General features: G+C 40.7%; 2 protein-coding genes across 5 annotated transcripts in view; one reads left to right on the top strand and one right to left on the bottom strand.

Annotated features, from left to right (window-relative positions):
* plxdc2b (plexin domain containing 2b) overlaps positions 1-3,704 on the top strand; it is an 82,876-nt gene extending 79,172 nt beyond the window's left edge. The window contains exons 13-14 of the mRNA XM_079181734.1: positions 1,942-2,105; positions 3,573-3,704. Coding sequence (XP_079037860.1) covers positions 1,942-2,105; positions 3,573-3,692 — 284 coding nt within the window. The 3' untranslated portion in view covers positions 3,693-3,704. The remainder of the gene's footprint in view (positions 1-1,941; positions 2,106-3,572) is intronic.
* Positions 3,705-8,896: 5,192 nt separating this feature from the next.
* gimap4 (GTPase IMAP family member 4) lies at positions 8,897-12,614 on the bottom strand. 4 transcript variants are annotated; one of them, XM_079181104.1, is made up of 4 exons: positions 12,482-12,614; positions 11,172-11,939; positions 10,975-11,022; positions 8,897-10,460 (listed from the first exon to the last, which is right to left on the bottom strand). In XM_079181104.1, the coding sequence occupies exons 1-3, from the start codon at positions 12,510-12,512 to the stop codon at positions 11,018-11,020; spliced, it is 804 nt and encodes a 267-aa protein (XP_079037230.1). In that variant the 5' UTR covers positions 12,513-12,614; the 3' UTR covers positions 8,897-10,460; positions 10,975-11,017. The 4 variants fall into 4 exon arrangements, 3 of the variants coding, with proteins under 3 accessions (XP_079037230.1, XP_079037229.1, XP_079037228.1); XR_013767539.1 differs by having other exon boundaries at positions 10,975-11,939; XM_079181103.1 differs by having other exon boundaries at positions 8,897-11,022.
* Positions 12,615-13,011: the final 397 nt, after the last annotated feature.

The following is a 13,011-nucleotide window of genomic DNA, read 5'->3' as shown; positions in this document are numbered from 1 at the left end:
TAAACATCAGCATGTTAGCATTGTGAGCATGTTAGCATTTAGCTCAAAGCACCATTGTGCCAAAGTGCAACTTCACAGAGCAGCTACAGCATGACTGTGTAGACTCTTAATGCACTTACAACTGCATTGTATTTCACTGTCCTGTCTTTCAACAGCCCACTACGACCCGGTATAGACCCTGCTGTCTTATTGGTTTACATGCACCGTCCAGAAGAGTCCTGATAAAACTGTCTCATCGCTCCTCCAGGGGTCTGGGCAGACCCGTCTCCTCTAGCGTCCCGCTGGTTATTTAGCTGCTGGGCTGTTGATTTCTCATTGTGTCTACATCTTCGCTCAGTCTCATGCCCCCTGCTAACCTGCTAACGACCCGGACCAACAGCCTGTCTCATTGCTTGGGCTTCCAGCTGACCAAGAGATGGCTCTTGGACTCTGTAGCTCTGGCAGATAAACAACAGGAAAAACTACTCACTCACACCGTGTTTATTAGGATTAAGCACAATAACAAGAATGTAATTTCTCTGCCAAGTTGTTTTTCTCTGAAAAGTATGGCTCCTGAGCTGCTACGTTTTAGGCTGACTGACTGATTCTAAGAACTATCATGAAAAACATCAAATGGCATTATGAAAACAGTCGGATTATGGACAATAGAGGTAATCTATTGTTTGTTTAATGTGAAACTATATCGAGTGATGTTTCGGCACACCAAATGATCCATACTTTGTCCTTTTTATTTCAAATTTAGGAGTGCACATAACGGCTGTACACAGACTTACCGACCAACACATTCACAGCGGCCGCCCACACACATTGGACATGTTTGATTACCACCCGGTTATTCTGTGTGCTGGGAATCAATGAGGCAGGGAGCCAGGGGAGAAGCTGGTTGGCTGACAAGCTCGGCGATGGCTATGGCTGCTAATTAAAGCCAGGGAGGAGCCCGGGGAGAGGTTGTCAAAGGGGCATAGGAGAAGAAATCTGCAGCCGTGTGAACAGATCTGGGCTGATCCTGCTTTTTTTTTTTTTGAGATTAGCTATGAGGGCATCCTTGCTGTTTGTTTCATAATCACTTCATTAGTTCCCCCCCCCCGCTTGCCACGATCCCTACTGGGACTGCTTCACTGTTTCTCTTTGTATTTTCTTATTCTATTCTTACTCTATGCGTTCTTCTAGTTGACAAATTGCAGGTAAAAATGCTCTTGGTTTTTTTGTGCCACCGTAGATAAAAGAAAAGTGTGTCCAAAAGATTACAGGGTGTTCTCATCATCTTCAAAAGAACTCTCAAAACACCTGCTGGGTCGACTACAACGTGAATCTGACAAAAATGCTTTAGCTTCTAAGACATCACACACCGAGTGATGTCTTCCAAGGCTCGCTGAAGGACAAAATGATGATGTAGTCACTATATACAGCCTCTTCAGTTTTTCATTGCCACGACTGGAGGCTACAGCTGGACTCTAATCAGCATCTATCGGCCTGTTTCCGCCTTCTATCAGGAACATATGCTGCTAACTGCTAGCCTTGGTTTGGGATTAACTCTGGTCATGCAACAGAGTGCTGAAGACCCCGTTTAGATATGTACCTTGAATTCGAATGAAAATGTCCCCTGAAATCTCTAAAACCCACCGTGGCAGCCACTGAAAATGCATATGAACATTTTTCAACCATACATGACTGAAGTAGAATCAGTTTTAAATGTTTGTCTTTTTCAATGTGATGACATTTAGTTACATTTTGGCTACAAGCATGTCAATTCTAAGGCACATTAGTACATGTTACAAAAGAGGGTATTGATGAATGATGAGTGACCCCTGCTGGTCAAAAACGACACTGCAGCAAAAGGATATTTTATCCAAAATATCCCTGCCTTTGAGATACTATCATAAAAAAAGTATCTCTTTATTAAAGGCTGTAACAGGCTTTTTCTGTGTTTTTGTTTCTCAGCGCTGCCTGACAGTGCTGTAGACAGGAAGTCAGGTGCACACCCTTTGCACACCGGTCTGATCCTCGGCATCCTCCTGGTGATGCTCGTCTTGGTCGCCGGCGTGCTGGTCACCGTGTACATCTACCATCACCCGACCTCCGCAGCCAGCCTCTTCCTCATCGAGGTGAGTGGAGACGACACCAGCTGACACGACGCTCCAAAAGGAAATCGTTCATTAAGAGTGAAAGTTTATTCTTGACCTTAGAAACAGAAGTAAACAAAAGATTATCTCACCACAAGGTCCATTTAGTATAGCTGCTCTGGAGCTTTTGAGATACGCAGCTCATACTTGACAGAAAGTGTCCAAGAAGTCCTTGAAGTGCTCTGAAAAATACAAATATCTACAACTGTGACAACTGAGCGACTTCATCTGCTGAGGAAGGTTGTGTGATATGATAAAAAAGCTCAAACAGAGCTAGTAAATGGACCTTGTGAGATTTTTTTTAATAAACAAAATAGCTCATATTCTTAAAAGTTAGATAAACAGAAACATATCTGAACTTATCTGAATGTATGGACCTGTGGGATGGTGATATGTGTTTCACATATTGGTATTTTCCTATATTTGAGGCATTTTGGAAGTTAAATCTTATGATTTATTATAGTCAGGATTTTAGTTTTTCCTCAAACCTTCAGACATTCAAGTGTAATAGCAAGAAAAGATTCAAATGAAACCTCATTTATTTAAGATATTTTGAGGGGGATGAAGAAACTTGGTGCACACAGTCCTCCTTAATAAATCAATGTGAATTCACAGAGTAGGTGCTGTTTGGAGAGAAGCATCTTTTGAAAACAAAGCCGCTCATGTTTCAAAGTCGCTCTCGTTGTCAGTATTACAAGGTCATCATCAGTCACAGGAACTCCCTGATGTGGAGTTTGCTTTCTTAAGTGAAGTCAACATCAGGCATACTAAGTTTGAGTTTTATAGTTTATGTTTTTAAAGAAAATGACTCAAACATGAGTAAATAGTGCATTTGTTGGGGACTGTTTTTAGCCATGGATGGATACTCATTTGGTCAGAATGTCAGAATCAATTGAAGTGGTCGCGACATGATTTCCTGGTTAGGATTAAAACAAAAATATCATACGTATTGCTTCTTTCTTGTGAAATACTGCTTTGTTTTACTTCTCCGGGCCCCTAAAAGTCATTCAAATAAATAGTCTCCTTCATCTCAGACGTGTCAAGACATCTCAGATTTATCAGCTGAGGTTTTATAACACGAGGGAACATGTTATTGAGGTGTTTCTATGTGTGTCATTTCTGCACACGACACCTCAACTCAGCATAGCGCCGCTGCTTAATTCTGAAATCACTCCTTTATTCACTCAACCACTACTCCCTATGTAATGAAACACTTAATAATTTACTCTTACACAGTAGAATAGAACAATTTAAATATGAAAAATTACAATAGAATCAAATGGCAGTCAAATCAAATGGCGGAGGGTAAATATAGGTCACTATATAGTTATTAGGGAGTGATTTTGGACAGTCAGGCTCTTCTCAGGTCACAGACAAAGATCAACCTCAGCCTTGATGACACTGTTCTTTCCTAAATGCTGTCCTTGCACACGTCCTCTCCTTTCACAGAGACGCCCAAGCAGGTGGCCAGCCATGAAGTTTCGCCGTGGGTCGGGCCACCCGGCCTACGCAGAGGTGGAGCCAGTGGGCCACGAGAAGGAGGGCTTCATCGAGTCTGAGCAGTGCTGAGGGAGGAGGGGGAGTCTGCATCCCCGCGCCCCCCCCCCCCCCCCTCCCCTCCCTCCTCCCTCCTGCACCACAGGGGCTTCTCACCAGGGAACCTCCAGGGTCTGCTCATCAGTGTACACAATGACTAGCTAAGACAGTGGAATCGGCCCGTCGAGCGCAAGATGAGACTGGAATACAGCAGCCAACGATACGAGGAAGTGAGGAAAAACCCTGAAAACTGGTCCCCGGCAAGCCCGTTGTTCAGCTCCTGTCGGCAAAGACCTGACCTACTGGGGACAGAGGGAGGGAACAGCATCGATGCCATGGAGGGATTGTACAGCCTGACTGCCTAGACTGGATACTGGTGTGGTTGGGGGGGGGGGGGGCAGGGTGAAGTATACAATATATATTTTCAGAAACAATACAGAGTATGTGAACAGAGATTACCACTTTATTGTTGGTGGGGTTATACTGTATAGGCCTTTGTATATCCATCAGGTTTTTACTTCTTTTCCTTTTTCTTTCAGTATGTTGTTTTCACAGGGGCTGGCACATTTTATCTGTACAGACGTCGGTATTGCTTTTCAATACCATAGCAGGCTTAATTGACTTTTCCACTGCCTGCCCTGCACAGAGAGGCTGCAGCTGAGCGATATGACGCCAGCTGAAGTCCTGTCACTGCGATCGATCACAGCAGCGGTGTTGAATTAGTTTGTGATGTTTGGCTGGTTTCATTTTCTGAAAATGAAGTGTAAGATGTGTTTTTTAAATGGGTGACGGGCACACACTATCGTTCTTTTATTCTTTTGGTTGGTTCATTGATTGATTCCTCACATCATGGATAGCATTTTATGTATTTTTTTGTCTTTATTTTTGCTTTATTTTTACATTATTGCCGTGCCATTTTGTTCCTGACTAGAGTTTGCACATTTTTTATTTTCATTTGACATGTGGTACTAATGCAGATTTACAAGACAGGCGCTTGTGAGTGTGTATGCTGAATATATTTTCTAAAATGTAAGTGATTCAGTGTGTGTGTGTGTGTGTGTGTGTGTGTGTGTGTGTGTGTGTGTGTGTGTGTGTGTGTGTGTGTGTGTGTGTGTGTGTGTGTGTGTGTGTGTGAATGCAAAAGAGAGCAGTTTACATTAGTGATTGGATATCCACCTGCTTTATGGGTGCAAATGTTTGAGCTGGCTCTGCACAGGTGGTTCTTGTTGATTTGAATCTGAGGTATCTGGATATCGTTTGTGTGAGCCAAAACACACTGGTATGATTGGAGTTTTTCTTGATTTTTACAGTGTGGTTTCTTTTTCTAGTATGTTGCCAGCATAACCATAGGCTAGTCTGTTTTAAGTTATGGTCGACTCATCCGTGTCAACACATTAATATGTATATACCAAGGCCAAAACATTTGCAGATTCAGGTAACTCATGGCAAACATTTGTAGAGTAGCGGTATTGTATACAGAAAAACAACTTTTAATTTTTTATGAGTGGCCTTTTTTTCTCTACTTTTTTACATGTGAATACTGTTCCAATCATTACTGTCACCAATCAGTACACAAGGCCTCTGACTGAACAAATCCAAACATTTACTTCTACTTTTAAGAATATTATCTCAAGACAAAATCATGCTTTTAAGCCAAGGATTGTAGACTCAATTAAGATCAGTATCCTAGAATTATACTGCAAAATAAAACGTGCAATATTATAAACACCCATTCAGTTTGACACTGTAAATACATAAAAATAACAATCATCTGGAATATTTGTTTTATTCCCACTTTGTCTTCATCACATTGAGACCAAAGACTAATCGGCATCATTCTTTCAAGTGTTTACCTCAACGTCCTCAGCAGCCACACCACCATCCAGAACATACCAGCTAATTACAGCTACAGTATATTGATTATAGATGGTGTCTATTATTTAATCTAAAAAAAAAAACACAAACACAAGAGCAAACGTGTGATGAATTGATTTAACTGTGTGTTTATCTGCCCAAAAGTAAAGTATGTTTGGCTAACTAGCTTACATCCTACAGTAGCTAGCTAGTAATCAAGCTTACTTCCAAAACCAAGAGGTGCGACATTAGCTAGCGTTAATAACTGAGCAGCGTTACATTACATTCTGGAGTTAAAAAGTTCACTGCTAAAGTTAGCATTGCGTGGAGGCCAGCCTGCTATATGAGTTTAGGCTAGCGTTAGCAGCTCCGCCCTGACTCCTGCAACACATTACTCAAGATAGCTAGCAAGCTATAGCTAACCATCGGTTTCCATACAAAATAATTAGCCGAAGATGTTTGAAAAGATAGTTTACAAACACTTGAAGGTATTTCCTGAACCCCCAAAGAATCTTCGCAATATATAAGAAATATATGGATTAAAAAATATTCCTGAATATTCAAGATTTGTAAGACAATTGCACCTGTTTTCCCCGATTCAACACAAAGATGTTAACCGCTAGCTTAGCCTGCCGACTAACGTTACCTGGATTAAAAACAGAGTTGGGAAACTGGTTAAACATGAGTTTTTATCATGCAGTGGAAGAAACATTGTCTCATCCAGCTGGCTAAAAGATAACTTGATCATTTTGAAAACACTGTCAGGGCGGCGGTAAGTGTTTTTAAACTAACGTTAACTTCTGGGTTTTTCAAAGATCGCTGGTTAACTTGTGACGTTAACTTGTAGCGTTATGGCTTGTATGCTAACACAATTGTGTCTGAGGCAGCATTAGCCTGGAGTCTTTTATTGTTAAGCTACATCATGTATGTAGCCGTCATGTGCATTTTAAAGACCGCTTTTACAAAATTCTTAAACGTTAGCTTAATTAGTTAGCTAAATACAGCTAATTAGCTAGCTAACTACATTGAAGAGTCTGGAACGTATTGTTAAAAAAAATAATGAATCAATTTGATGGTAAATCTGCTTCTTATATACAGTCTATGTAAATCTGCCACATTATCATTGTAAACAGGTTTGAGAAGGGAAAGTTTAACTGGAGTAGCATCGGTAGTTAAGGGGGCGGGGTTTAGCCAACAGCTGACAAATAAATGTCATCCTCCAAATACACTCTCATGGACATCTACACACCCAAAGATGCACACAAGATTAATGCACAAATACCAAATCAAGGACTCACTGGCTGTTTATAACCCTCACGTAGACCTTTTCTTTACAACCCCTCTGAGATCTAATGTGGTCTCATTGAGAGTTCAAACCCTCTTTTATGACTCCACGTAACTCATGTCAACATCAGTGTTTAAAAAGCATAACGTTTAACAGGCTTTTTCACGCATACAAATACTTTCTCTAATGTTGGTAACATTGACCCCTGCGTAGAAATGCTCCTTGCGAGTGTGCTTGGTACATCTGCTTGTGTTCACTGCCACCTGGAACTGCTACACACCTAAATATGATTGTCAAAATGAAAAAATTGTGTTTGGATTGCTCCACTTGTTTAAGCGGTAGCTGTAGTAAGAGAAGTACTCTGCATTTAAAGCGTTTGGAGGGTGGTTTCTTTTATTTAATCTTTAAAAAAAAAGCAAACGTGTGAGGAATTTGATTAAACTGTGTGTTTATCGCATCTGCTTGTGTTCACTGCCACCTGAAACTGCAAGTGTTTTTATATTCACCGTCAGAGGAAGTGGCCTACGGTCAGATTCGTTTGTGTTCAACACTTTGATGATGGAAACAGCAAAAGTCTTCACTTGCTTCACTGGACTTGACTAATCACTTTAATTCCCACTTTCCTAACAATGTTATTTTAGATGACGAATAGCAGCATAGTGGTGTTGTTGAGATATGTTACTGACTTATGGGGTTGGCTCGAAACACGTTCGGTCTCACAGGCCCGATCGTCCGAGCTGAATATAAAGAAACAAGAACTGTGACCTTGTTTTATCTTATCATGACACACAATGAGGCTCAAAATCACACAGTATCTATCATAGCTCGCTGTCTGTAATTTCTGTAACTGTTGTTTTGATTACATTTGAAATAATAAACAATGTTGTTAAAAACAAACTCTCTATCGTGCTATTGTAGCCTGCACCAGTTGCTGTGTGTAATGTCTTGTTTTTCATTTAAGTGTACATTCGGTTATATTTCTACAGCGCCATAGGATAGAAGGAGCTAATTTAATATACAGCCACTTCCACGGCTCCATTAATCAGTATTTGTGTGCAAATGCATTCAAAGCAGCAGCGGAGAAACTGAAACGCATTGTTCTGCCACCATAATTAATTAAATAAATGCATGCCAAGAAATTAAAATAAGATCTTGCTGATTCATTTGGAGGAAATCCAGTTTTTGACTGTCAATAATCATTCTGCAAGTCAATCACTTGAGTGTGAAAGCTCCCCGCAGTTTCATGCAGCATTCAGTTTAAAGAGCATTATTGTACACCGTATATCATCTATATCTATATCTAAGAGAGCATCCCAGTGAAACATGCTGTCTGGTTTATAATAATGAGAAACAAAGAAAACTATTGTACTATTATTTTAGACAGATTTGCATTGTAATCTTTTAAGTGAGCGCTTAGATCATGAACAGAAATCAATATTTAGATATAAATACATTTTCTACGGCTAAATTTGGCTTGTACAGTAACTTTGAAAACTGCGCACTTACTCTTGTTTTGCCCGTGACTCCTTTGTCTATATTTTTCAGTTTACGGCCCACAATGAAAATAGTTCGGCCACCCCTGTAATAGACCGTGCAGGAGCACAAAGGACAACAAGGGAATTAAACTTCTATAATGTTCCGCACTAGAGCAATAACTCAAGGACAGAGTCAGGGGGGTAATGAAGCGTGCTACATAAAGACAAGCGCTGCACATTTTGCCTCTAAACAATAAGTGGGTGTTAATCGTTGCGACACCCAGCTATTACTTTCCCCAAATCCAGTTTATTAATATGTAGACGAGGTCATAACTGCTGCTGTTGTAAACGTGTCCCATCGTCTCTGTGACCTGGTGTGTTTTACTGCCATCTAGTGGTCAAACCACAGAACATAGCTGCTGTCCATAAAGGAGCTAAAACGAGATGAATCCTTCTCTTCTAAAGTATTACATCCCAGAAACATATCTACTACTTTGTGATATGATATGATATAGTTTATGGCCTGCAGTTACAGTCGAGGCATCTAAATTCACCTCAAACCAATCATTTAGGAATGAAAGAGGCACATTTACCTGTAAATGTTTCAAGGAACAGGCCCCAGAGTTAGATCAAAATATACATTTATTTGAACATAGTAGAAGAACACAGAGCATTTCTAAGAAGCAAAGCTACTGCAAATAGTGTGGGCCAATAAGACATGTCTACAGAAGATACAGCAAAAGCAGTCGCCTCCGTTACCTTCATTAATTCCTTAAGAGTAACCCGATTCACATAACTCAACACCGTTACAAACACTGCTACAAAGGTGGGTTGTATTAGGTTGCGTGCCCCAATAGCAGTTTTTGTACACGTCTGCTATATCCTGACCTTATTTTGTGTCCAATCACCCTTTATATATATAATCTTTTTATTAAATAATTCTGTTTTCTGACTGGTGGATTAGTGGTAATTATCATTTGATCAAATACAGTATGCCCCACATCTGTAGCAGTGTTAAAGTACTTTTTCAAGACGTGTTTCTGTCAAACCGCTAAATATAATTAAACTTTTAAAAAAAAATCAGAGAATAAGTTTAGGCACTAGTGTACATTAGGTCGACAGCGGACCTCTTTCCTGTATCACATTACAGCACTTAGTGTCAACAAACACGTCAGCATTGGATTTGCTCTCTACTCTCTACTAAGTAAAAACACATTCATGCAAAAGACTGACAGCTTCTTTAAGGAACAGTATCTACAGCTTCCCTATAATAAAAGGCTCTGAGTCAGTTGGCCATCGGGGCCTTGCTGGTTTTCTATACGATCGTCACACCTACATTTCACCAGGGTATTAACTAACACCAAATCAGCAGTGTTCCCAGAGTTAAACTGGCCGTTGGTAACTGTGTATATGTGAACTGATCTGCAGCAGAGGGATACGTTCAAGGTGTTCACTACTGTGTATGCTTTGTGCAGCCGACACACAAGAGGTAAATCCCACAACCACAGTGTTTAGTGGTTTCCTTTAACTGGGACAGTCGGGTGGTGGTGTTGAGCTATCAAGGGCCTATAAAAAACACGGTTACACGCGTCCTCAGATGCTTTGAGGGTCTGTCCAGAGCAGCTGACTCTGACATCCAATACTAGTACACCACAACAAAAGAGTTGGAGAGTCTTGCTTACTGCTTGTGTAGCCTACTGAAAGCAACAGACTACAGCAGTTTTTTTTACAGATTATTGTTTTTCGACAAACAAAAACCCTGCCTGCTGGGTTTTTTCTTGTAAACAGAGTGATGTTTACATTGAAACACACCGCTCGTACCCTTAAAGAGTAAGATAACAGCAGCAGTGTTTGGGCGTCCTTTAAGGTTCTTTATTAGTTCATTGTTTAGTCTGTCAAAATCTTTAAATGTCAGAATGTTTTGGAAAAATACCCATTACAGTCTCCTAAACTCAAAAAGATGACTTTAAATTGCTTATTTAGTCCAGCCAACACTATGAAACCCAAAGATATTTACTGTTTACTTTCAGAAAATCAACAAAGCATATTTCCCTTTTCTGATTTAAAAGAATCATTTAAACTATTAATCGGTGATCATAATAGTTGCAGATCATTGCAGCTCTTCGTGTCTCCGCATCCTTTCCTGAAATATATCCCTCCGCCGCAGTGATATGAACGTGACAGATCCTTTGAAGGGAAACAAAATCAATAACTAATGTGCTTTATAACTTGCACACTGAGAGAGTAATAAACATCGCAGCGCGAGAAAAACATTTACAGTTTGGTCACAACAAATGGGAATCGCCAAAGAAAAACAAATTCCCTCAACAGTCATCGGCAGAATATTAGTAACGGTTTATTAGTGCAGTTCTGCCGTTGGTATTCGCCAAGACTTTAAAGCGTTTACACATTGGGTTTAACATTGATGACGGCCAGACGTGTAACAGCTTGTGCTTCCTTGTTTTGGATTCGATTAAATGCCTCCCATCACACAACCCTCAAGAGGCTAAAACAAGACCATCTTTAAAACTAAAGGACTAAAGGAAACGTAAATCATGAAGCATGAAAACATATGTGGCAAAGGTCTCTCGTATCATCACAGTGAGAATCATAAAGAACACAACTAAAATACACAGTAACATGTCAGATTTTAAAAAATAAATAAATCACTGGTTTGTACATTCAGTGAAATGTCAGTTACCCTTTTCCTTCTTGTGGTTGTGGTTGAGAGGGTCCATCATGTTTTAATCTACAATAAAACACAGTGCATTACTAACAGGGCTCCATTTTTACATCATTTTCATTATTATATATATGAAATAAAAAAAGAAAGAAACTCATAACATTTTTAGGCTCCAGTTTGACTTTCTTGGAAGCCGAAATGTGTGCATCACTCACTGGAAAGCGGCTCCACCTCCATGGTTTTGGACAAACTCAGCACAGAGTTCTGTTTGGGCCGTGCCCCCAGCTCCCGTCCCTCTCTAGCTGGATTCTGGTTCTCATCCAGAGGTTTCTTCTCCTCCTTCTCCACCTCCTCTGGGTCGTAGTAGCCCCCCTCCTCTGCCACCATCCTCTCCACCTTCTCCAGCAAACGCTCCACCTGGGGATGCTCCCCGACCATGCAGTTATTAATGACAAAGTACCTTCGCTTGCACTTCTCCAGCACCCACTGCAGCTCCTTGCCCTCCCTGCGAATGTACCTCTCGATGGAAATTTTCCTCAACACCTCGGCCCAGGTGAAGACCACGATCGTGTGCTTCCACACGTGCTCGCCGAAGAGGCTCACGTGCTCCTCGATGCGAGCGCGATCCACCTCTGTGAACATGCCGACGGGGATGGCGAGCAGGAAGACGTGTGGACCCGGAGGGCAAAGAGTTGCCCCTCTCACAAGCTCCTGCTTGTAGGAGGGCGGCGTGTCCTGGGCCGAGAACCAGCCCGGAGTGTCCACCACGGTCAGCTGCCGCCCCAGCACCTCCGTCTCCCTCTTCACACAGAACTCGGATGCCCGCTCCAAGCGGAACTCCTCTCGGCCTATGATGGTGTTTCCGGTCAGGCTCTTCCCCGGCCACCTCCAGCCCAGCACCACCAGGCGAACTTCAGGCAGGCGGTTAGCCGCCTTGGCGGCGGCCCTTTTGGCCTCCTCCTCTGGTCCAGGAGCATCCGTGGCTGTGGTCATTAAATGTATACATTTCAGTATTGATAAAAGTTGCTATTGTCATGTCAATAGTTTACATACAAGGTTATTTTGGTTATCAATTAATTACATGAATTAATTTTTATTTAAGATTACCTAAATAAATAATTGATCATCTGATAGTTTAGCCATGTTTTTTTGTAAACTAGCTGCTTATTTGACTAATAATTTAGTTCAACCTAATGTATGTGTACTGTAGTGTCATAATACAACATACTACAAGAAGACAACTAACAATAAGATTACTTTTTAAATAGTTCATGTATAAATTATGGCAATAACACTATTAAGTTAATAACAGTGTAATAAGACACGGAAGTACGTGGAATATGTGTTTCTTCGTCGTGACTTATTACGTGTTGAAACGTGTCACATTCCGGTTAAACGCTAATGTTTAGCCTGCAAACAGTTTGCTAACTTGGCGCTAATTTTAATAGCCACGGAAACTTCAACCATATTTGTTTGACAAATGACGCCAACGTTACAGTTATAGACCGTAAAGTCACCGGCTCACCTTCCGTCTGAAGTGGTTTAGTCTCCTCCATACTCGGTCTTAACCCTGATTCGGGTTTTATTCAGGTATTGTTAGTTTTTGGGCGTCTGCAGTTCGCCGGACGTAGGACTTCCTTGTACCTGCTTAAAGAAGCGTTAAGCTAACCGGCGTAAGAAGGTTACGTCTTTCAAAATAAAGGTTTTCCGGATGTAAGATAACGATACAAAAGTGCAATTTTACAATGTAAATAAATGAATATCAAGTGAACTGAAATGTCTTAAAAAGTTAAATACTCACCTTAATTAACGTAAACCATATTACTTATATAGATATATTATATTATTTTCTGGCCAAATCATTCACAAAATTATAACTCTGTTTGTTTGTTGTTGGTTAAAACATCTTTGCACAACTGTTTAGTTAGTTAATTTAAACTTTGCACTACTGTTTAGTTAATTTAACGTTGCACTACTGTTTAGTTTATTACAAAGAATATATAAGTCCACATTGACCAATATGTGTAGGTTTATTTTTGTAATCCAAACAAATAT

Source organism: Pholis gunnellus (genome assembly GCF_910591455.1).
Source record: "Pholis gunnellus genome assembly, chromosome: 20".
Classification (NCBI taxonomy): Eukaryota; Metazoa; Chordata; class Actinopteri; order Perciformes; family Pholidae; genus Pholis; species Pholis gunnellus.
This window is presented reverse-complemented; position numbering and strand designations above follow the sequence as displayed.

Excerpts from the sequence above, each read along its gene's own strand:
- gimap4 (XM_079181102.1), bottom strand. The coding sequence starts at position 12,512 with ATGGAGGAGACTAAACCACTTCAGACGGAAG. Across the intron at positions 11,940-12,481 it reads TAAACCACTTCAGACGGAAG|CCACGGATGCTCCTGGACCA; the intron begins GTGAGCCGGTGA and ends TAATGACCACAG.